Source organism: Silurus meridionalis, chromosome 8 (assembly GCF_014805685.1).
Source record: "Silurus meridionalis isolate SWU-2019-XX chromosome 8, ASM1480568v1, whole genome shotgun sequence".
Classification (NCBI taxonomy): domain Eukaryota; kingdom Metazoa; phylum Chordata; class Actinopteri; order Siluriformes; family Siluridae; genus Silurus; species Silurus meridionalis.
Window position 1 is genome coordinate 2,585,935 of NC_060891.1, and position 23,170 is coordinate 2,609,104.

At 42.0% G+C, this 23,170-nt stretch overlaps 1 protein-coding gene across 1 annotated transcript in view; it reads left to right on the forward strand.

The window, feature by feature from the left end:
- si:dkey-288a3.2 (protein phosphatase 1 regulatory subunit 37) overlaps window positions 1-22,128 on the forward strand; it is a 37,481-nt gene extending 15,353 nt beyond the window's left edge. Inside the window, exons 8-12 of the mRNA XM_046855734.1 lie at window positions 637-842; window positions 959-1,071; window positions 3,496-3,637; window positions 3,727-3,893; window positions 21,257-22,128. Of these exons, the coding sequence (XP_046711690.1) occupies window positions 637-842; window positions 959-1,071; window positions 3,496-3,637; window positions 3,727-3,893; window positions 21,257-21,451 (823 nt within the window). The 3' untranslated portion in view covers window positions 21,452-22,128. The remainder of the gene's footprint in view (window positions 1-636; window positions 843-958; window positions 1,072-3,495; window positions 3,638-3,726; window positions 3,894-21,256) is intronic.
- Window positions 22,129-23,170: the final 1,042 nt, after the last annotated feature.

Here is a 23,170-nt window from a genome sequence, read left to right on the forward strand (position 1 = left end):
TTGTCCCTTTGGCTTAATGTCCACATCGAGCCGAGTTGCATCTGTTTGATCGCGGTAATGTCTCAACGGAGAAGAGCGAGAGCTGCTCTGGACATGGTCCATTAGCGAGAGCAGTGTGAGAGGACCTTAAATGAGTGGGAGGACTCGAGCGGCACATCCCGCTCTGTTTCTCTAAGCAAAGCCTGGATCTGTTTGATATTTTGGTGCCGTGCCGGCGCCCCCTGTGCTTCTCGCTAGAATGCCCAGCTGCTGATCGTGGCCATCGATCGGGCGCGTCCCTTGATTAAGGGGACTTGCTAGCTCACACCGTGGAGTCTGTCCGATCAATCCAACGATCCCACTATTCACTTCCCGCTGTGTGTGATGGCCATGTTGGCATTCGGCATGCGACCAAAAGAGTCTGATCGGATCTGCCGCATTGATCCGGACAGCAGGACTGTGTGAGGCCACGGACAAAAAGCCCATGAAAGGGGTCTCTGTTCTGAAAGGACACAAAATGTTGTTGATTATAAAGATGCCAGCAAGTGATGTAAATAATAAAAAAAAAAAAAACATGAAAATTTGATTCGGAATCTCTATTTATTTTTCACCTGCTATTTTTCACGAAGGTCCTTCTTTTATATGTGTTTGTTGACATGTCCTAGCGGCTCCACACGCTAAGATTATTTCCCATTTCTTTCTCGGAGTTTGCTCTCTAAAGAAGAACATCGCTCTGCAGGAACTCTACCTGTGTGATAACGAGCTCAACAGCTTCCACGACGCCATGCAGTTAGGAGAGCTTCTCAAATACAAGCGCACTCTCCGAACCCTCGACCTTACCAATAACGCCATATCAGACTCGGGTATGGCCATTTCTTTGTTCCCAAACTGCACCTATGTGTAAAGCTTACTTTCATTACCATTACATTTATGTGAAACTGAGCTCCAAAAATGACTTTTCTCCTTCCTGGAGCTGCAGGTCTTGAGGAGCTCTGTGATGGTCTGAGAGTTCAGAAGTCTGGTTTGAGGACGTTAGTGCTGCATAACAACCGGATTACTCACCGCGCCATGACTCATCTAGGAAGTGTTCTGGTGAGTTGCAGCGCGTGTTCATTATGAACGCTTTTATGCAGCGCCGTTTGCCAATTAGTCTGATGAAGTGCGTAATATGTTAATACATTATGCCCCGATTTTCCAGACAAATGCAAAGACTAAAAAAAGAAAATTAAAGCAGCACTGTAAAACCCAGGCCTTTTAAATACTACAAAATGTTAACTACAGTTGGGTTTTTAAGTTTTTGTGTAAATGTTCCACTTTATAAATCATACAGTCGAGGAAACTGGGAAATAACAGACATTGGGAATTGGGGAAATGCTAAACTACAGAAAATGGCAATTAAAAAAATGTGGTAAACTTTAAAGATTAGGTAATTAAAGATTAGAGATGACCATTAGTGATTATAAATGATATATTAAAGATATAGCGATTAAATATTCCAAACTATAGAAGCTGTGATTTTAGAAATCGGTCAAATAAATAAATTTGGAACATGGAAAACCTCTAAAACTGGGAATTGGAAAATATGTTGGGATAAATATTTATATGTATATGTTACACTTTAACCTTCACTGAAAAATCCTCCCTTAGCATGAACATCAGCTTTACATGCTCTCAGCATCCGGACGGTTAATTTCTCCAAACATTCAGCTAAAAAAAGGTTCTTCTTCACTAGTTGGAGATCTCTTCTGACCTTGGGATTCAGTTCATCCCAGAGAAGTTCAGGTTTAGGTGCAGTGACCGGGCCGTTCCATGATAGATCACACTCCAGACGTCTGTTTGCTCTCTAAATAACGTTTCGGCTCATCGTCTTGTTGTGCGGTGAAGTCGGATCCGATGCATGTTGGAGTATGGATTAAGCATGGGTTGCCATGTTGGTTTCTTTCACCCAGATCCAAAACAACCCCAAAACTATAATCCTCCACCTCCATGTTTGACTGTGGGGTGTGAGGCAGTCTGATCTGATCTTTCTCTTCTTCTGTTAGAGATAAAAATGTCACATTTGTACTTTTCTGTACAACTTTCTTCCAGTCATTCACTGTCCATTGTCGCATATAAACCAAAGGAACGTGGACGTGTCTCAAAATCCAAAATGTTTCCAAAAATTTTACATTTGTATATAAAGAAATAAGGAATTGGGAAATGATAAACAATAAAAACTGAACATTTTCAAGACAATAATTATAGTATATTTGGTTTCTAAACAAGGCAATCAGTTTGATCGGCATGTTGTTTGTTTGTTTGTTTGTTTTTAGTTAATTCCATCCAACACATCTACTCATCATGCCTATTATGCCATGACACGGATGATCCAGCAATAATCTGCATTGGCGCCAATTTATTTCAACACTGTGACCATAAAGATTGTTCTTCCAGCTGTACCATGTCTCTGCATAATTAGTTTAGTCATTTGCACAATTGTTGTCAGCAGTCTTAACAGGTTCATGTTCTTCACAAATCTTTTTTTTTTTTTTTTAAATTGAAAAAAGTTCTCAAACCTCTTCGTGACAGCTCCTGGAATCTTTTGTCTGAGACGGAGTTTGACAGGATGGCAGGGGAAAAAAAACGACCAAAAAAAAAACCAGGGAACAAAAAAAGGAAGCGTCTATCTTTTCTTCACTGGATGGCGGCTTATGTGTAATCCTTAATAATATCCATTCCCCTTTAGTAGCTCTGATTGTCAGAATAAACTGTACTTTTTGTCATTTGAATGGCGATCCAAATCAAAAGGGTACAAATTAAAGGGTCGCTTTTGTCTCCTTCTCGGCCGCTGGCACGTTCGCCCGCGAATCCATCCAGGCCAAAAATAAAGCTGGCTCATTCCATTTTGCCTGCACTAAATAAGAACAGTTTGATTAAATAATAGATATGTGTTTAGTGGGCTTTCCCATGCGCTGTGTCATTAAGAAGGATAAGTAGACATCCATGCGACCATAATGAATATAATTAGTGCAATGGCTGGTCGTGTCGAATATGACACAGGAAGGGCTGTTATTAACCTCTCCGTTTTTTTTTCCTTTCTTTTGCATTTCTTTATTCCGGGCGCCTTTAAAAGAAGGCGAGAGCAGGAAGGATAAATGGGTTAGTCGGTCAGATGATGAAGTCTGGCTCATGTCAGTAGGCGCTAATTAAATCATTATTTTTTTTTCCCCCCTGCCCATGACGTTTGCGGAATCCCTTCACGTTCCGGATGAATGTCCTCAGACTCGTATGACGGACCAAACCGTGGATGGAACGTGTATTTAAAAACCACACGCTGATGCTCTTTTAGTGATTTAAATATGTATATATGCACAACGATCATGCTAATGTGTTCTCGGCGTACTCTTTGTCGTAGCTATTAACAGCTAATTCTTCGAATCTGTTCAAACTTTTGTGATAATTTGTGCTAACTGGTTGATTTGCATTTTGACGTCGATTGAAATTTGATGAACGCGATTGCTCTCGTTCGTCTCCTAGCCTCTGTTGAGAACGCTGGAAACTTTGGACCTTAGCGATAACGACCTACAGGACAGAGGGATGCACGTGCTGAAGGAGGCGCTAATCAGTAATCGATCGATTACGCGACTCGGCCTGGCCTCCGTAGGAATAACGTGTGAGGGTATGGATCATCCGCTTTCCCTATTTCAACGTGTGTCATCAATAAATTAAATTCCTGTAATTTCTGTTCGACTTCGATGCTCGTTTCAGGTGCCGTAGTGTTGGCCGAGTTCTTGGCGGAGTCTCGGTTCCTCCAAATGCTGGACGTGAGCCAGAACCTCATCCTCACCGGAGGCCTGATGGCTTTCGCGCTGGCTCTGAAGCTCAACCGTACTCTCGCTCATTTAGACCTGGACCGAAATCCAAACGAGGAGGAGGTAAGGGAATGCACTTCATCAGAAGAAACCAAAGTCTTCCCATGGTGTAATTTGAGCAAAATGTTGGAACATTATACATGATGTGAATTATTTAGTGGGAAAAGCCTGTTCCCTTCGAGCTCATCAACAGTGACTCAAGCCAACGGTACATATTGCAATGCCAGAGACTTCATAGCACTTCACAACATGTAATTTTGTCAGTCATCTCCCTGACTAAGGCCTCATCCAAGGATAACACTTGGCTGCCTTGGCTTGTCTGAAACATACTACAGGACTACCTCGCCATCATCGAGCCATGATTTATTTCATGGTCTGACAGAACTTGCACCACCTCACAGCACCACCTGCAGTACTGGAGCACATCTACATGATGGCCAATATAAAACCATAATCCGAGCGCAAGTACTTAATAAGAAGACGACGCTGATTGAAGATGTTGTTGGTTCATCTTTGCATAACTAATGACATCTACTACAATCACTCAGGACCACTGCACAACGTAACAGTAATGAACTGTAATGAATGGACATTTGGTGCCACACAGATGAGGATGAGGTTCTATTTTGAGTCTGGTTCCGCTCAATGTTGCTTGCTCATGCCATCTCAGGGAGTTTTTTTTTTACCACAGTCACCACTATCTCGCACATTAGAGACAAACTTACAATTATAAGGAACAAACATATACAGTCTTTTATTACCGATTAATTTGTTTAAAGCCCCTTTGCGACAATGTCCGTTTTAAATAAAAATGAATTGAATTGAATTAATGGATACATCGATCAGGCATACCATTATGACCACCTGCCTGATATTGTGTTAGTCCCCTTTTACTGCTAAAACAGTCATGACCCATTGAGCATCAACAGCATGAACTTTTTCAGCAGTGCTTCAGCTGCTCACGACCCTGTCGCCGGTTCACCACTGTTCCAGGAACAGCCCACAAGAGCTGCAGTTTTGGAGACGCTCGGAGACAAATCGTCTAGACGTCAACCTTGCCCATTTTTCCTGCTTTTAACACGTCATCTTTGAGGACAAAATGTTCACTTGCTGCCTAATAAATAAATCCACCCACTAACAGGTGCCATGATGAAGAGATCATCAGTGTTCTTCACTTTACCTTTTAAAATGTTATGATGTCATAATGTTACGCCTGATCAGTGTATGTTCAAGTCATCCATAATCGTCTAATTCAACAGATTATTATTATAAAGTGTTCATTATTAGTATAACGTGTCAATTCATGGCCACTGAAAGTCCATCCGTTTAGATCGTCCTTTCTCATGTCCTAGCTTTAATATTAAGAGTGACAGATGTAGCAGGATTGTAGTGAGTACAAGTGAACCAAAAATATTGCTTTATTGTAATAACATTACTTGCAGCACTGGAACTGTTGCACTGTATATGACAGCCAATGGGAAACCACAGGGATTATCCAAACTCACATAGGTGATGAATTTGTTGATAAAGGAAAGGGCAAATATTAATATTACAATAAAGCCAATGCTGAATTTGAATGTGTGTGTGTGTGTGTGTGTGTGTGTGTGTGTGTGTGTGTGTACACGTGTGTAGTTTTTAATGCTTAAACAATGCAGCGTAGTTTCAGGTTCAGACTAAAACACTTTCAACGTTTAATACCCAAACTTTCAGCTTCGATACTCACAGACCTGCCAGATATCCCACTACCCCCCAAATAAAAAAAAATAATAATGAAAAAACATGATGTGGCGGCTTTAATGCACGCCCCAGCTCGATTAGGAGAAAAAATAATTAAGCTCAGTTGCCATCTGTTTGTCATGATTTTATCTCCTCTAACTTATTTGCATATTAAAGCATTAATTAAATTCTCAGAGGAAAGTAACGCTCACTTTAAAACACACTCCAAAGCCTCCGCTCTCGTTTTGGAAACGGGAAAGGGTTTTTATTTTATTTATTTATCTAATTTATTTCTGATTTCTGATGTATTTTTCTGTGAATTCCCTTTTCCTGTCAATCAGTTTACGCTTTATAATATTTCGTAAAGATGGAGCATCTGTCGTTTATATAAAAAAAAAAAAAGGTGTATTTTTAAATGGCATGGATACACGTCGGCGTATTATAATCGTTTTTGGAAACGATGGATTACAGAAATAGTTTGGAGAAAACAAAAAATGATTTTACCCAAAATATGTTGTACTCATGACTGCGTTTTCAGCATTATATTATAATTAATTGAGCGAAATAAATTCGAAGTGAAACAATTGTGGTTCTGCTTATCTAATATGGCCGCCCCAAACATTATGTCATCGATGCATAGCCACGTTTTCAGATTATGCAAGAGTACCTATCTTTTATACAGAGCCTGTCAACAGTGTGGAAACGTCTATTTTTTATGGTTTTTCAGATATTTTATGGAACAAACTGGGGTAACCTAATGCCATTAAGGTAAACTTTGACCAAACAAATATATAAATGTCAAAACCCTCCCTTAGCATGAAGAACATCTTCACACATTTTAGACGTAGACGGTGTCATTGTCTTTTTGAAGTCGGTCTTTCCGCAGTCCAGGTGGAATTGCATGGATATTGATGTATGGAATGGTTGCCATGTTGATTTCTTTCACCCTGAATAAGACTCCAACATTCTCTGCTCTAAAACAACCCCAAGCCATTCAGCTTCCACCTCCATGTTTGAACGTGGGGGTGAGGCAGTCTGACCACATCTTCTCTCCTGTTCTATGCCTTACAGAAGTTTTTCTGTTGGAGTCAGAAATGTCACATTTGGATTTGAAGTTTTTTTCCAGTCCAATTCTTGTGTTTATGTCTACCTAGCTTGTAGCACAGAAACAAAAGAAACATGCATGTGTCTCAAAAACTTTTTGAGAAAGTAAACATCGCTGCTTTTCCAGATGTGTATAATAATGTACATATTATTGTAGATATTATGATTTAAGCTTTTTTCTGGAAGAGCGCAGCATTTTGTGTCAGAAAAATGCTTGCTATAGGAAATATTCGGTGAAAACTTGACACGTTAATTATCAGCTAGCTGGGATTATTATCTTAGCATGGGTGCGAGTAACAAACACGTCCGTGTACGTGGTTACGGTAAAAAACAACCCCCAAAATATTCCTTTAAACCGTTTTAAGGAGGCATATTTTACTGACCGTGTGTGTATGTATGTGTGTGTGTGTGTGTGTGTGTGTGTGCTTGTGTACCCTACTGGGATTTGTCTAGGTCAGGGCACAACACAGCAGAACGAGTGACACTTGTATTAAGTAAATCTTATCATCAGAAATCAGCAGGCGATCAGATCGAGTGTTTCAGAGATTCACTCTGGTGGAATTCCCTTCGGCCTGAAAAAATCCATCTTTCAAATGAAATGTGTATGTGACAAAGCGTGCACGTCTACGTGTATATATGTGTGTGTGCGTGTGTGTGTGTGTGTGTGTGTGTGTGTGTGATGCAATTTGGGATGCACATGTTTAAAAAGCTAGGAAGGTGGCAGGGAGGAGAGAGAGAAAAAAAAAAAAAGTCGGTCCTCGGGTCTTTGTTTACAGCGACTGATTTGGCATGCGTGTCGATGCTCGGCTTCATTTGATCGTCGGCCCCTTGTTGGCGTGAATTATTAATTATTTACCCGTCTAAAATATTCATAGAAGGAGTTTTATGAAACATTCCGGGGACAAGCTATCAGTGGCTGTAGCGTGGTAGTTTATTCTCGTTTTTCTTGTTGGTGTTGCTTATCAGAGGACCATGTTGACACGATGTTCCTCACGATCGTCCTCAGCTGAGGGTCAGACCCTGCCAGGTTTTAGTGAGTGTGTGTGTGTGTGTGTGTGTTTGCTCCTCGAACATGAGTTTGGAGGTGGTCAGTGACAACCTGGTGTGGGCTTTAAGCTCCTAGGAGTTTGGGGGGGGTAAATTTTTTTTTGGTTGGTCAGGGTGTGTGAATCTTTGAAAGAGGAAGCTCTGAGAGAGCAAACAAAGAACAAGAGAAAAAAAGAAGCAGAAAGAGGAAGGAAGAGAACCAACTCATCCTGGGCCAACCAGTGAGCTCCTGAAATATTGGCTCCCTTCTTTATTTTCCTGTAAATGACACAATTTTGTCTTTTTTTGGTGTTTGTTTTTGCTTTAGTTGAAATGCTCCTTTCAAAAATACTGGCACCCTGGAAATTGGCCCTAAAAAAAACATTTCACACGAATGCAATTTTTGGAAAGCGTAACCTCTTGGCAGAGGCAAACAGTGGTCCGGGGTCGTCCTTTACGTCTTCCCACAGGCAAATTATAACCCGGATTGGCCTGATTCTGTAGCTTTTTTCATTCTTCAGTCTCTTTTATGTCTCTTTTAAGTCTCGTTTTAAGACTGTTTAGTCGTTTTGTTGTTCGTCATGGTGATGTATTGTATCTCGATTTAACATCAGTACATTAGACGGTCCCAAATATGACCACATCTAGTTTTTGAGGCGAAATGCTGCTCGGTTTGCACATGAAATTTTTCATTCTCTTGTGGGGTGCCAATAATTATCGCATAAACTATCAACAAACACACACAGTGAACTGTATAGATACAGATGGACTCACATACTGTATATTTCACACCCACATACACAAATACACTTGAAAACACCCAGCACACACAACGTAAAAAAAAACAGATATGGGCGACGCGAGCGCTGATTACATTAGTTACATTCAATGCAGCTAAAATGAACTCTAATGCAATCACTGCAACAGGGTTGGTTTTTACCTTTTTGTTGTTTTTTTTTATCGATGGTATGATTGCGACCGAATATATCATCGCGCTACTTCATCTCAGGTTTCCTGTCGGTTTCTGGGGGAACGAGAACAGGCGTGATATAGAAAAATAACGTTCAGGCGTTCAAGGTGTTCATCAGAATCAGCCCTCGGAGACATCTCACATCACGTCTACCGCTTCGGGTTGGATAACACCCTCGCGGCTTGATTAATTCCGATCTGGTATTGTGGAACGGTTTGGAGTGGAGTTTGTATTTTATATCATTACTTCTCCAGGTTTTGGGATCGAGTTTGGTGGTTACACGTGTATTAAATATCACATCGATGAAATGCTCTAATACAATATGTGGAACATATGAGTGGGATTTCTGACTTTTCTGCAGCATTACATTTTTCATTCACTCCAGACAAGACAATGCCCTAGTATACAAAGCCAGCTCCATGAAGATCTGCTTTACATGGGTTGGAATGGAAGATCTCCTGCTATAGAGCTTCAACCCTATTGAACACCTTTGGGATGAATGTAAACACTGACTCCGCCCTGGACCTCCTCACCTCACCTACATGACTTTACTAACACCTTTGTGGCTGAATGAATCTCCACAAATCTCCACAAGCACACTCCAACATCTAGTGAAACATCTTCTCAGAAGAGTGGAGGGAATTAAAACAACATAAAAAAAATCAGCATACTAGAAATGTACAACTTTGTCATGGCAGTCCAACAAATCCAACCTTATAAATATGAATATATCATCATCTACACTTCCTCAAAATGCTCCTGCATATCCTGTAAAAAAAACCCAAATTGTTCATATCCTGCTACAGTAGTAGCAAACATGCTGCACAACATGTTAAACAAATTACAGGAAACAGAAATACTCTCAAAAAAATCTGAAATCACAGAGTTCCCAAATCCACCAATAGAAGAATGGAACTGATGCATTAATCACAGGAGCGCTTTAAAGAAAAAAAAAAATCCCTAATAAATAATTAAATACATACATAAATTAGATTTTTACTGAATCCACAAAACAATTCTATCAGCAAAAAAAACCTCCTGAATGAATTAATCTGTTACACATGGAAATCCGTACTATTGAGAAGTCCCACGTATTTACAGGAATGCTTATAAGTGTGGATTCTTTTTTGTCTTTTTTGTCCTAAAATCATCATTTTTATCCATGAATCTCTGCCTGGGAAGACGGAAAATTCTGGATGACCGAGTCCTCAGTGAGACAAAAAGCAAAAGGATGATATACAACAGATAAAAATGAGGGTTTGGAGCACTTAAGGCTTTATTTTTGCAGCAGGAGCCGGAGCTATTCAAATCTCCGCCAAAAAACAGAAGAAAATCTTCCTCTCGTTCTTTCCATCTCTCTCTCTCTCTCTCTCTCTCTCTCTCTCTCTCTCTCTCTCTCTTTCTCGTTGCACCCTCAATCCAAACAGTCTTGCTCAGTTCCTGGTTTATTTTCAGGGGCAAAACAGGCATATTTGCCAGCTGTGTAATTTACTGTGGCGCTCATTTGCATATTAAAGCATTAATTAGCCCCTCAGAGTGCGCGAGCGTGTATAGTGTAATCACTGGCCGTGTAGTGTTTGGGTCGGGTGTTTGCGCCGTCGGGAGAGCGCGGGGGTCTCTGGGTGCTCGTGTTGACCGTGCGGTGCATGCTTGTCGGCTTTGTTTCTCTCTCTCTCTCCCTTTTTTTTCCCTTCTTGTTCTCTTTTACTCTCTCTCCCCCCTGCTGGAGAGGGGGATGAGGCGAGGTTGCGCTGCTCAGTTTTCCAGCTTTTTCTGGGCCCTTTGATGTGTCACACTCGATCTGTCTCCCTGTCATTTTAATCGCTCTACTTTACCCCCATCAGTGCAGTCAGAGGTGTGACCTACAGTTTCGCAGGAAGGAGGTAGCTTTTCTCTCTCTCTCTCTCTCTCTCTCTCTCTCTCTCTCACTCTTGCTTCTTTTCTTCATCTTCTTCATTTGATGGTGATGGAGTGTGGGGGTGGGAAAGAGGTGGAGGAAAGTCGGAAAGACAAACTGGCTTGTGAAAGACAGGATTTGTTTAAAGGCCACGGCACAAGTCGCATGTCACAAATCCAAACCGGCAACGTGACGTATTCAAGAGCTATGCGTAGGAATGGTTACTAAGCGATAGATGATTGATAAGATGCCGAAAAAAAACAAAATAAATAGGCGCTCAAGTGCATAGAAGAAAAAATATTTTTGAAAGTTTATCGTAACTTTTTGTTCTAAAACACTTTTGCGACTTCGACGCGGCGGGGAAAGGCATCTCTTCGTCTCCTCGGCTGGAAATGGCCCGTCGGATGAGCCGGTCCGTCAGAGTTCTTTGCATTTCCCTTTGGGCATGTCCTCCGACTGTACGCTCAAGCGCTCCGAGTCACCAGTCAGCCGCTCTGAGGCTCATCTGAATATCATGAAGCCCTCGAGTCGCTGCTTTTTTTTTTTTATCGGGGCTTCATCCAGCTACGATCCTTCCTTTCCCTTTCAAATATCCACCATGCTGAAGCACCCCACCTCCTTTTGAATATGGATGCTTTATTAAGTGCGAGTGACATGACACACGTCTAGGTGTGTGAGTGATGGAGGAGCTCTTCACGACAGTAAATCAGAACTTCTGGCTTTTGTCATGATCGATTTGCGAAACGAAAGTTCATGCATCGGACGAGGTCCAAGTAAAAATGATACCAAAAATAAAATCACGTGTCATTTAATTTTTTTTATGAAACGTACACCCATGGTGGGAAATATGGTGGAACTCGAAAGATTACTAACTTGAAAATAAGCACAAATTGAGTCTAAATTATAGAAATTGTAAAGCGCTGTATATTACATAAAGAATGACACACGGTTAAGGAAAAATATTTAAAGGCACATTTCGTTATTGAGCTCAGCCTTCCTTTCCTATTGATTTGCTTTAAAATCAATAACTACAAATAATAAATCAATGGTTTATTTTTTACTTGATCTATTACACACACACACACACCCCACCCCCAACAGTATCCATTCCCCCCCGTTTTTTTTATTTACGGGTGCAAATCAGCAGTCAACATGTACCGAGGCTCAAAGGCTCGTGTTGTGTCTGAATTGGGAAAGTTTCACAACAATACCATGTGTTGTGTACGTTTAACACGTCTGCGTGGAATAGTTTTGTCTGTTAGTGAAAACACCTTGACTGAAGTGTAGCGCCACTCGCCGCGCCTTCGGCTGTCTTCGGGTAACTTTCTCGACTGTTCTTGATTCGAGACAATTGAAACGAATCAATCATCGAGATGAGAAGTTAAAATGAGATCAGTTTTTCTATCCCTCCCGTTGCCGTTTCTCACATGAGCATCCGGTGTCGCTAGCAAGCTCGCTCGGTTCACAGTCCTAAACAATGGCTGAGAAGAACAGAGCTGCTATGAATTAACACCATCACCTTTCGGCTGACACATTTTCCGGTGTGACTTTGAGAAGATTTTTTTTTGCCTCCGTTGCACTGTCGCATGTCCTAGAGTGGATCTAAGGAGTCCTGTTTTTGTTCTGCTCTCCCACCTGACTGAATTGGCGGCACGCTATTTGTGTTAGCGTGACCACAGAGGGTATCTGTGGAGTGAGCTGGATGGGGTAGGTAGTAGGGCACTGGATGTCCCCGTCCCTGTCACACCGGCCCAGGCTGCCTGGGCACCATGGAGGGGAGATAATTGGATTTGTTGTCACCTCCAGTGGCTGCCAGGAGCGGGCGTCTGCTCTGCTTAGCGATGAAGACATCAGCATGACAGGGACCCTGTGAAAGGATCAGCTGGCATAGCGGGCACCACTAATAAAGTGCCAAGGTTGTCACGTCCAGGCGGGCAAGAGCAGGCCAGCTGTTCAAGCGCCCCGTGTCCCAACGCCAGGCCAGAGGGGAGCGAAAGTGGGCATCCATCATTAGTTGGCTCGCCAGAACTCTCAGTTCAGGAGGCACGGGTTTGATCTCTGGCCCTCTGACTCATGAGCCGAGCTGGGCACTGTGGCAGCGGCGGCGCTGGAGGCCAACGCTACGGCACCATGTCATTCCATACTCATGTATGGCACCTGTTTGGCGTTGGGCTGAGATGATGATGGGCTAGCAGGTGAGACGCCCCGGTGGTAATCAGTCCCTTGCTGTCCATCGCTCCATCATCGCTTCGCCGTGTGCCATGTCCTACAGAGAGCAGTACTCGCTCTTCCACACACTTCACACATTGTTCTTTTTACTTTGGAGGCGTGCGCCATTTTTCGGAAGCCTTATACTGGAGCCATAATAGTAAAGTGACTAACAAACAACAGAAGATTTTTTTTCTCGCCAAGTCTACAAAAACCTCACTTAGCAAATATTTCCAGTTTATTATTTAGCTCAATTTCCTAGATTTGTATTGTAGCAAACGATGCATGGCCTTACTCTCTCCCCTAGCATTGTCAGCCAGTCGTGGGCGTCTGAGTGCGCCGTTTATGCGAGAAAGTGTCCAGGAGAGCTGGGTGGTGGGTGGAACTTGGCGGGTGACGAAACAAGTGGTTTAACCCAATCTCACCGAATAACCCTGTGTTACAGAAACGTGGGACATGAGAGAAATTTGTTTTAAAAAGATCTATTGTGACTTGAGTTAGGATCCACACGTCCGCTGTGTTATAATTCTATGTAAATTGTGAAGACAAACACGCTCATGGGTTTGCTCTGTACATGAAACGCGCTGTAGCTGAGGCAGCTCCGTCGTCGCATGTACTGCATGCTTGCCTGGCCTCGTTTTAAAAAACTGTGTCCGTAATTGGGGGAAAACATGTTTGTCGGGCCGAGCCATCTCTGTTTTCCCCAGGGATCAATTAGAGAAACACTCGTTCAGCGTGCTCTATTCAAATGAATACCTGAAGAGTTCCTTAAGAGCTATGTTTTTTTTTTTTTTTACAGGATAACCACTCACGATAAAGACCTCATCAGCAGGACTGTGTATACGTCTAAGCAGAAAAAAATGACGATTTGCTTGACTAGGAAATTCACGCGACAAAAAAAAAAAAGGACGACGTGTTATAGGACTTTAAATACCAAAGCTATAATGGGCTCTGTGGGTCTCCCGTAGGCTTTTATTTGCTTGGGTAAGTTGGACTAAATGTCCATAACCTGATTATGTTCTCATTTATGTAAATCCAGCCAAGTGCATATTAACCCAGCTCCATTCACCAGGAGTCACAGAAGTGTCTTTTGTGTCTATTAAGGAGGGAAATCTGTGCTTATTTTTGTGCTAAGAGGACACGGACACGGACACTAAGCCACCCGTTTATTAGTGACTCGATTACTAGAGGTATGTATTACAAGCTTATTGGATCTACAAACCTGTCCTTATAATAACTGCTTTACTGAGGGAAAGATATACATTTCCCATGAACAGGTTCTTGAAGAAACAGCAGCTTTAAACATGCCTTCATTTACCCCTTGACTGTTACAAAGTGTTGGCACTGGAGACTCCTTCCATACAGGCATTGAAGTTACGCATGTAATACAAAGACGAAAGTATTGGGACACCTGACTTTTCCAGGCTTCTTCAAACTGTCACACAATTGTATAGGATGCCTTAAGATGTGGTAGAATGAAATTTTCCCTTTACTTGAACAAAGGGACCCAAACCTGCTCCGCCATGACAATGTACATGAAGATATTCTATACGTGGGTTGGAGTGGAAGTTCTTGAGTGACCTGCTATAGAGCTCTGACCGGCTGTCCAATCAGAAGCAAGAATTATTACCATTCTACGCAGCTGCGTTGCTTTGAAAATTGCGCCGTCACTTTATTGGCTTCCCGAATACTTTTCTTTAAAACCCATGTGGTGTGTGTAGGCATTGTATATATACTTCACCAATTTTCAAAAGACTTTGCTTAAATCAGGTTCAGATCGCGACTATCGCTCTAACTCGTCTCAGCATATAAAATGGTCCACCTGACGTAACCTCGCCATGCCGACGAGACAGAAGGTACATATACCTACATTCTTCCAGCTTACAGACGGTGCTTCATCGAGTCCTAATCTTCGTAGCATGTAGTAAAACGAGTCATTAAAATCAGCGCTGCGGTTTAGTCTCTTCCCCTTCGTCCTTATTCACGGTGCAATGATGCTGCTCTGCCTTTTATTTCATATTTGGGATTTAAAAAAACAACTTTTCCTTGTACTTAATTTGTGAGACTTTTTGAAGCCTCTTTTAATGCTTTCAGTCTTAAAAGTGCTTATTTTTATAGCATTCGCAGCTGGATGATATATATGAGGTTTATTAAAGCCTAAGAAAACATTTCAAAAAACATTATTTGAGAAATAAGTGCATTAATATGGGGGACAGTTTACTCTGAGGAGACATGAAAAGTGTCCATTTCTAGTGCTTTGTATCAGTGAGTAGGTTTTTTATAATTAACGGTTTGTCGTTTCTTAGTAACGAAAGGGTGAGGGAACAGCTGTGTAAGCGCTAACACGTGCTAACTTGTTCCTTGACGTGATACGGTATACAGATAAAAAAAAAAATCTAGGAAAAACTGCGTGACCGTGACAAACTGTTATTGTGCAAAAATCTCTGACTGGCTGTGGTTTGCAATATATTAAACAGTGATTCAGCTTCATTGATTATTTTAGATTCAACCCTACGATTGCCGTACGCTTTGAGAAACCATAATCTTTTCCAGCTAATATCTCGTTAAATGCCCCAGACTGATGTCATAGACGAGTCATAGGGTGAACAAACTAACGAGAATCAGGTCAGAACTGCACGACGGATCGTCTCTCGGTGTCGCGCTCAGGGAAACAAACCCGTCAGTTCTGGTATGATATTTAAATGTGAAGCTGCGGAGATCAATTAAATAAGCGGTGGCTGTAGCCGGTTCCACTCGAGTCTGCCCCGGAGGTCACAGCGGGGTCGTTTTCCAGCACTCAACCCTGATAATCGCTGCAAATCACGGCTCTCTTAAGCGCCGGGGACTCACCTTAATTACTGGGTGAAATTTCACACGACGTGTAATTCACAGATGAAAGCAAATTGATAACAGACGACTGAAAGATTTTTTTTTTTTTCGCTGTCAAGAGAGCAGAGGCTGGACCTCGTAAAAGTGCACATCGTTCGTACGTGCCTTGAAATGCGAACGAACCCGAAAGCTGGAAAATATGAGGTACGAGATATGACGTGCGCTTGTTTATTTTGACGCGATGTCACGTTTGTGTGCAGCACTTTTGCGAGAGAGTCCTCATTGCTAACGTTTATCAGACGTACTTAACGATATGTTAATGAGCTAATTAGGAGAATCAGGGAAGAAATTAAGACAGGACTGTCTACTCATTCGAGTCAGCCGGAGTTTAAATGTATTTTAGAAACTTTTTTCTTTAATTCTTTGGCTCAATTCAATTTGATTCGAGTAGCGAGTTTAACCAGTGGTGACAGTGGAAAAAGAAAAACTCCCTGAGATGGTATGAGGAAGAAACCGTGAGAGGAACCAGACTTGAAATTCAAATTTGAATTGGAAATTTGACTCCAAAGGGAACTTGTCCTCATCTGGATTTATTCCATCACTGCTCCCTCATGAAGACTCGAGTTTGAAACTATACATCGTGAAAATGGATCTCACACGGTCGATCGACGGTTTAGTAACTAAATACGTCGTCGTTTATTTTTATAGTAAAACATACACATGATTGTTACTTAACAATGAAATACCTACAAATGTCCAATTAATTTTCTTTAGAATTTATGATGGTGTCAGCACTTTTTTAACAGTAGCTTTACCACTAAGAGATGTTCCTGAGGAACCGGCTGTTTGTAGCTGCTATAAAGTCAGAGGCTGTTTGTTTTCCGGTACGTTCCGCAACAGATTTAAGACCGAGCTCGAGCAACTGCAAACAATTGAAGTTGGAGCGGGCTATAATCTCAAATTAAAATAAAAGATTAGACGGCCGCCTAATGTTTTCTGAGGTTTTTGTGTTGTTCTCCAGAACCATAAAATTACTTTTTAAAAGTGAAAAAAAAAAAAAAAACCAATCACATTAGAAACAAACAAACAAACAAAAAGTCTCATTTCGAGTCACATCCATTTCAGGAGCTTGTGCCTGAACATCCATTTTACATACAACAGTGACATCTACAGTCAGAGGCAGACGAGTCGCTTTCGTACGTGTGTGTGTGTGTGTGTGTGTGTGTGTAATCGTCTGAAAGGATAAACACGACAGTGCGAAGAAATAAAGTGCTGCTAATTACAGCCCTTTATGTTATCGAGTCAAACAATCCAGACGTTTGAAAAATGCGTTTGATTGGAATTTATTTATGCTACATGTTTATCAGTGACTCTTTTCATTCTTTCTTACAATAATAAAGTCACAACACGATCGTCAAACGACAGGGAAAAAAGCTCCTCTGTGCTTTAAAAAAATTTAAAAAATTGAGATACAGCATGATTGTGGACTTTATTTGACATTTTTTTCCTGTATTTTGTTAAACGTCTGTATAATGGATAGTCTACAGAGTTGCGGCGAAGCGATCGTGTCACAAATCCTGTTTTCCTCAACGGGCCTCGCATAGAACCTCAAATTTGATTATGCGTTTATTATTATTCGTTTATTACTAATTGATATTTATCAGCACTGATTTTTATTCATTTTAGTTATTATTTAATAACAATATCAACAATGATAAATTATATAAATTGAATAAATTATTTAAATGTATTTATTAACATTTATAAAAAATAAATAAATAAATAATAATAATGAAAAAATATTTTTAAGACAGACAGACAGACAGACAGACAGACAGACAGACAGACCGACAGACCGACCGACAGACAGACAGACAGAATGATAGAGCGCATTTTAATAAATGTGAAAAAATTATTTTGAATAAATAAAAGGCCGACGCATGCGTAGACCTACTTGTTACTGGCATCTGAAAATGTTTGGTAATTTACATATATTAGCATATAAAGTAATTGGCACAGATGCCAAGAAAACAGTGGAAAACAGATTAATTGTCATCCACCAGCCATGGTGACACAGTTAAAAATGAGGCCCCCTTTTTAAGAAGCCAATTATCAGAAAGTTTCCGAAGTAGCCGTTCGCGTCACTCTCTCCCTCTCTCTTTCTCTCTCTCTCTCTCTCACACACACACACACACACACACACACACACACACACACACTTCTCCCTCCCACACAAATTGATGACTTTAGACATTATAGACATGCTGCCATTGTCAGTTGGACTCGTGTTCTTTAGATTTCTACTTGTGATCTTTCTCATAAGTTGTGTATCTACAGTAAGTTGTTGTATGCAGTTGCATCTGATAGAGAAAAAAAGACACTCCTGTGATTATTTTATAAGGAATAAATCATCAAAAAGTCTCAGCATCAAGTAATACAGGTTGAAAAAAAAGGAAGGGCGTTAAGACAACATATGGATGCTGCTTTATACTCTCTACTTTTCTCACACACACACACACACACACACGCGCGTGGTGATAGATTCGGCTCTGGCGTGCCGCAGCTCTACTTTTAGCCCCTGTAATAATTGGATAGTGCCTCCATTTATAAGGCTGTCTGAGAGAATGCAGAGCTAACAAATGAGCTAGTTTAGTTGCCAAGACCAGAGCAGAACAACTTAAACGACTCCTTTTCTTTTTTCCTCTCTCTTCTTTTTTTTTTTTTTTTGCTTTTGTGTGGAATCAGATTACATAACGGGGAGACGTGAATGATTTATACTTTATCAGTAATTACAGGAATAAATATGTATGGATAGCGAATCGAAACACACACACACACACACACATGCGCACAGTCTTGTTGTTTGATTGGCACTGACTGTGAGTGTTTGTGTAAAGGCTCATTCGGCTCTGAGACCCTTGAAAACCCCTGGCGCTCTGCATCGGCCTGCTCACGCTGCCCCTCAACGCACAGCCTTATTTGTACTCGTTAATGACTTTATAATTCGTGGCCGGCAGGAACCTGCTTTTATCCCGATTAGTTTAGCAGCCTGGCAAAAAAATAAAAAAATAAAAAAAGAGCCTGTGTAAGTGGCACTCTGCCAGGAGGATCTCGTGCCACTGAGCATCTTGTCCATCTGCGTCGTCCTGGTGCAGGCAAGAGCAGAGTTTTTCCCTCTAGATGTTCACAAAACCAGTATCGATCTCTGTGAAGCCTAAAGAAGCCTGAAAAGACTTTTTTTTTTTTGCCATAGTTTTTTTTATACCTGTAGATATACCACATTCATTGGAATTGGAGCTTTGTGAGCTTTTAAACATCAAGTAAAGTGACTTCTGGTCCTCTACTGCTTCTCTTTTTTTTCTGAGTGTCTTAACATTAATAATCTTTTTTTAAAAAGATACGTCACACATCTTTTCATCACGAGGCCTGATGGTTTACTCGTCTCTCTCTGACACGTCAACCTAAACACTTTCCTCTTCTGTGATCCTAAGAGATATATATATATATATAGATATAAGATATAAGATATATATATATATATATATATATATATATATATATATATATATATATATATATATATATTCTACCTGCATGATAGTTTGATCTCCCTGAAGACATGATGCAGAATCCCCCGACCCTCCACCCCCCACTTTTCCCTCCACCAGGAGCCCCCCCGTCTGTGCGTCTTTTGCATGCATTGTCTTTGAACAATGCGCTGTTTGAACAGAGCGCTCGTGAGAAAACAGGCACGATCGCTCGCCGCCTTCGCCTTTTATCACCCGCTTCTCCCGGTGACGCTATTAAAGCTTATGTTTCATTTAAAAAAAAGGGGGGACGCGGCCAACAGGAGACAGACGAGCGCGACTTCAAACGCGCTGCCGCATCGCACAGACAGCATCTCAACCGAGAGGACAGACAAAGCAGGGCCCAAAGTGTGTCTGACTGTGTACTCATACCTGAGAGGTGTTAAATCATTAATTAGGACCATTCCAAACGCCTCCCCGTCCTTCTATCGTCTTCGGCACGCGTGCTGCCTCGAATATCCATGACGCTCAAAATTTCCAGCTGTGAGGCGTCTATAAATTAGCGTTCAGACTGTAACGATCATTATGAGGGGGATTAATGGCAGGTCTTAGCACAGGTTCGAAACCAATTACACGGTAGAAACACACAAAAATACCTCCCTTCAAAGAAACGTGTACTGAGAGGCATTTTTTCTCCTCCGGTCTGTGCCTCGGAAACGAGGTCACCATGGTGTGCACGCATTTCTGATTTGAAGTATTTGCAATGTGTAAATGATCACCTGTTATAACCAATAGCTACTCCAGAATCCAATTCTTCCCTCTCACAATCTTGCAAATAAAAAGCAGGATTTGATTGTCTGCACTTTCGACTTTGTTTGTGTAAGTTAATTTCGATTTCACTCACTGCTGCTAAGCGAAAAGCTAATAAGAACACATAGCTTTACTTCACTAATGATGGAAGTAGCTAAACAGATACCATTACATTTTTAATATTAACACCGTAAAGTCGCGGTGGCAGAGGGAAATGAGATGCAACTGTCAGGAATGTCAACAGACTCCTCCGATGTGTCAATAAACGAATATAATTAGACCGTGATCCCACTTACGGCCGACTGCTATCCGAACGTGCGTGTTTCTTGGAAAGTTTGAAAACTCACCTCTCGGCTGTGATTGCCGCCAGACTGTAAAGGTTTATGTAGAACCGTTCCATAAACCTAGTGAACTCTTAAAACCCATAGAACACTGAAGAGCGCACGTCTGATGCGTCTGTGAATGGAATGAAAATGGGTGCTGTAACGAGGTAATGAAAATGGAGATGCCTGGTTTGTCGGGTCACAAACGAAAGCAAGTCGTCCAATTAAATAATCGACCTAGGAAAGGTCAGCGAGAACTCTACTGCGAGAAGTTTCCTCGTGTAACTTTCGGAAGCGCTGGCCCAGATGTTGATGAGTCTCCTGGAAAAGCAGGCGAGGCCTAAGCGCGGTGTGAGTACATGCGAGGAGCGTGCGAGCCAAGCGGAAGGGAGCGCATGGCAGAGCCGAACTCTGACTCTGGCAGCGGAGGTGTGTTTTGCAGCCGTGGAGCTGCTGCTCCAGAAGGCGGTGGCTGTGCCCGCGGCGGGTTTCCCTCCCCGCGTTGGCACTGTGCGGGTGGCGCGGCGCTGCTGCTGCAGCGAGCCGATCGTGCCCTCTGTCACTCACGGGGAGCGGCCCCTGTCCAACTGTCACTTCCTGACAGTCTGATAATCAATCTCTTTATTAACTGCTCTGCTGAAAACAGGCTGGCACGGCGGGCATCGCCGTGGCATCACTCCGCCGGGGTCGGGAGGTTGGCACGGTGGGGTTCGACCGCTAAAAACACACCGGTGGCTTCGGAGGCCTCGTCATCCCCGGTGATAATTTATGAGCAGGGAAGTGTGCGTGTGTCGCCAGTGCTGTCCGCAAGCCAGATCCCCACCCGCTACTACTGTCGATGTGTGTGTGTGTGTGTGTGTGTGTGTGTGTGTGTTTCTTTTTCTTCCCATCTTTTGTTCTTGAGCAAATTCAGCAGGAGCATCTGTGTTTACAGCCTTGTTCGTTCACATACCAAATGAAACTGACGAATAAATGAAAACCCTGTTAAATATCCGCGCTGTGCTCTTGTTTCGCAGGATGAGTTTCTGATCGAAACCCAGAAGGACCTACTGAGCAGGATCTCGGATCTGTGCGCGGCAAACGCAGAGGCGGCCTCCGAGATGGACCGGGGCTCTGCTGCTCTGTTCAATCACGACGACTGCGACGGGAAAGATAACAGCGGCGAAGCCGTCGCTCGCCGGGTCCCTGCCCAAACACTTGCAAGCGCATAAGAGAAATAAATACGCCACGAATAACCCGTAAACTCGGATTAATAAAGCTGAAGCGTCTCCCGTTCCTAATGAAGCCGTGGCCTCCCTGCTGTTTCCAACCTAATGTTCCTGCTGAGGGCTTTTTTTTTCTTTTCTTTAGAAAAAACCTGCTCCGAAATGTGAATTACCTTGAAAACCAACAGAATGCTTTTCTTTCTTTTGCGCTTTTTGTCACTTTATTAGAGCGCTGAGTCGGTTCTGTTCGCCAGGCTTCCACCTTCGCTTAAAGTAAAAGACCAAAGTGTGTGTGTGTGTGTGTGTGTTAATGTAGTAAAACACCGCATAATTTACCAAAAAAAAACACTATTTCTATTCTCTCACTCGAGGAGAGAAACACGACGTGTGGGAAGACGAACATATGTGAGGACGAGGAGGCCGCGATTTACGTCGGCTCGTATCCGAGTCTGCGATTAGCGTGTGTAGCGTGTTACTCTGCGCGCTGAATGCCGCGTTGAAAGAAAGAAAACGAGGTACGGTGAAGCTTCGAGCTGTGAGTTTAAAAGGTATTGTTTATGGAAAGAATGTTGCAATCACTTTCGGTTCTTTCTTTTTTTTCTTCCACTTAGTAAAACTCAATTATTACACGGAACCTATGTTTACAGCGACGTGAAATATATTCACTATATATAAATATATAAAAAGTGGATCATATTTAACGTAAACAGCGTAGTGTAATTAGCGTCTATTAGTATGGTGCGATTTCTATTCGTTTCGAACTCGTTCTCTTTATTGAATCAGTGCGACTAAAGAATTTTTCTAGAAGGTTTCGTTCTTGTGCGGGGAAGGAGATTATCGGGAGCGATTCGGGATGCGTTGCTGAGGCGTTTCGTAATAGATTTCTTAATTGTTTGACCGGAGGAAAAAGGAGGAAGAGAAAAATGTAACCCAAGGCAAAACTCTTAGTGATGGATGTCTAATCCCAGGCAATGCAAATTTAGAGTATAAAAAACAAAACAAAAAAAAGTACAGTTCTCAGGTTCAAACACTCGTCTGGGAGAATCCCAGATTACTCCGATGTGCTATGATTGGCAGGTGTGTGTAGAGAAGTGGGTGTAGATGTGTAGATCAAGAACACACACAGTTACTGATGTGATTTCAGTTTCATGCAGGATTGCAACCCCCCTTTCGGTTTGTGCCCCTCGGCACGGGGCAGGGGCAGATTGACAGAGCAGCATGGTGCCGAGCCCCGCTGAGCCGACGTCGCCCACCCCACACACACACACACACACAAAAAAACACACACACAAGATCTACCTGATGTTTTCAAGAAAGACTTCCGTCTCTTCAGCTCTGATGCCGGTGGCTTTGGAAGTGGCAGAACATGAAACAGATGTACAGACGATGGGAGAGACGCTCTCTACATCAATACGCGAGGAATACCATTTTTAAAGTCGTTTAGTTTCAAGCGCGGGGACGGACGCGACGGTTACCTAAGAGCCGACGGTGACGATTTCTGGAGGACGTGAAGATTAAACTGCAAAAGAGGTCAACACAAAAATAAAGCATTTTACAAGAAATAAAAAAAAACAGAGACAAAAAATATTTCAAAATGAAAACTGTCATGCCAAGACATGCGATACAAACCCCAGATAATATTTAGGAATACATCCAAACATGTTGGCCTTAACAAAAAAGACTATAGATTTGTATTATATATTTATTTAGCATATTAATCCTTAT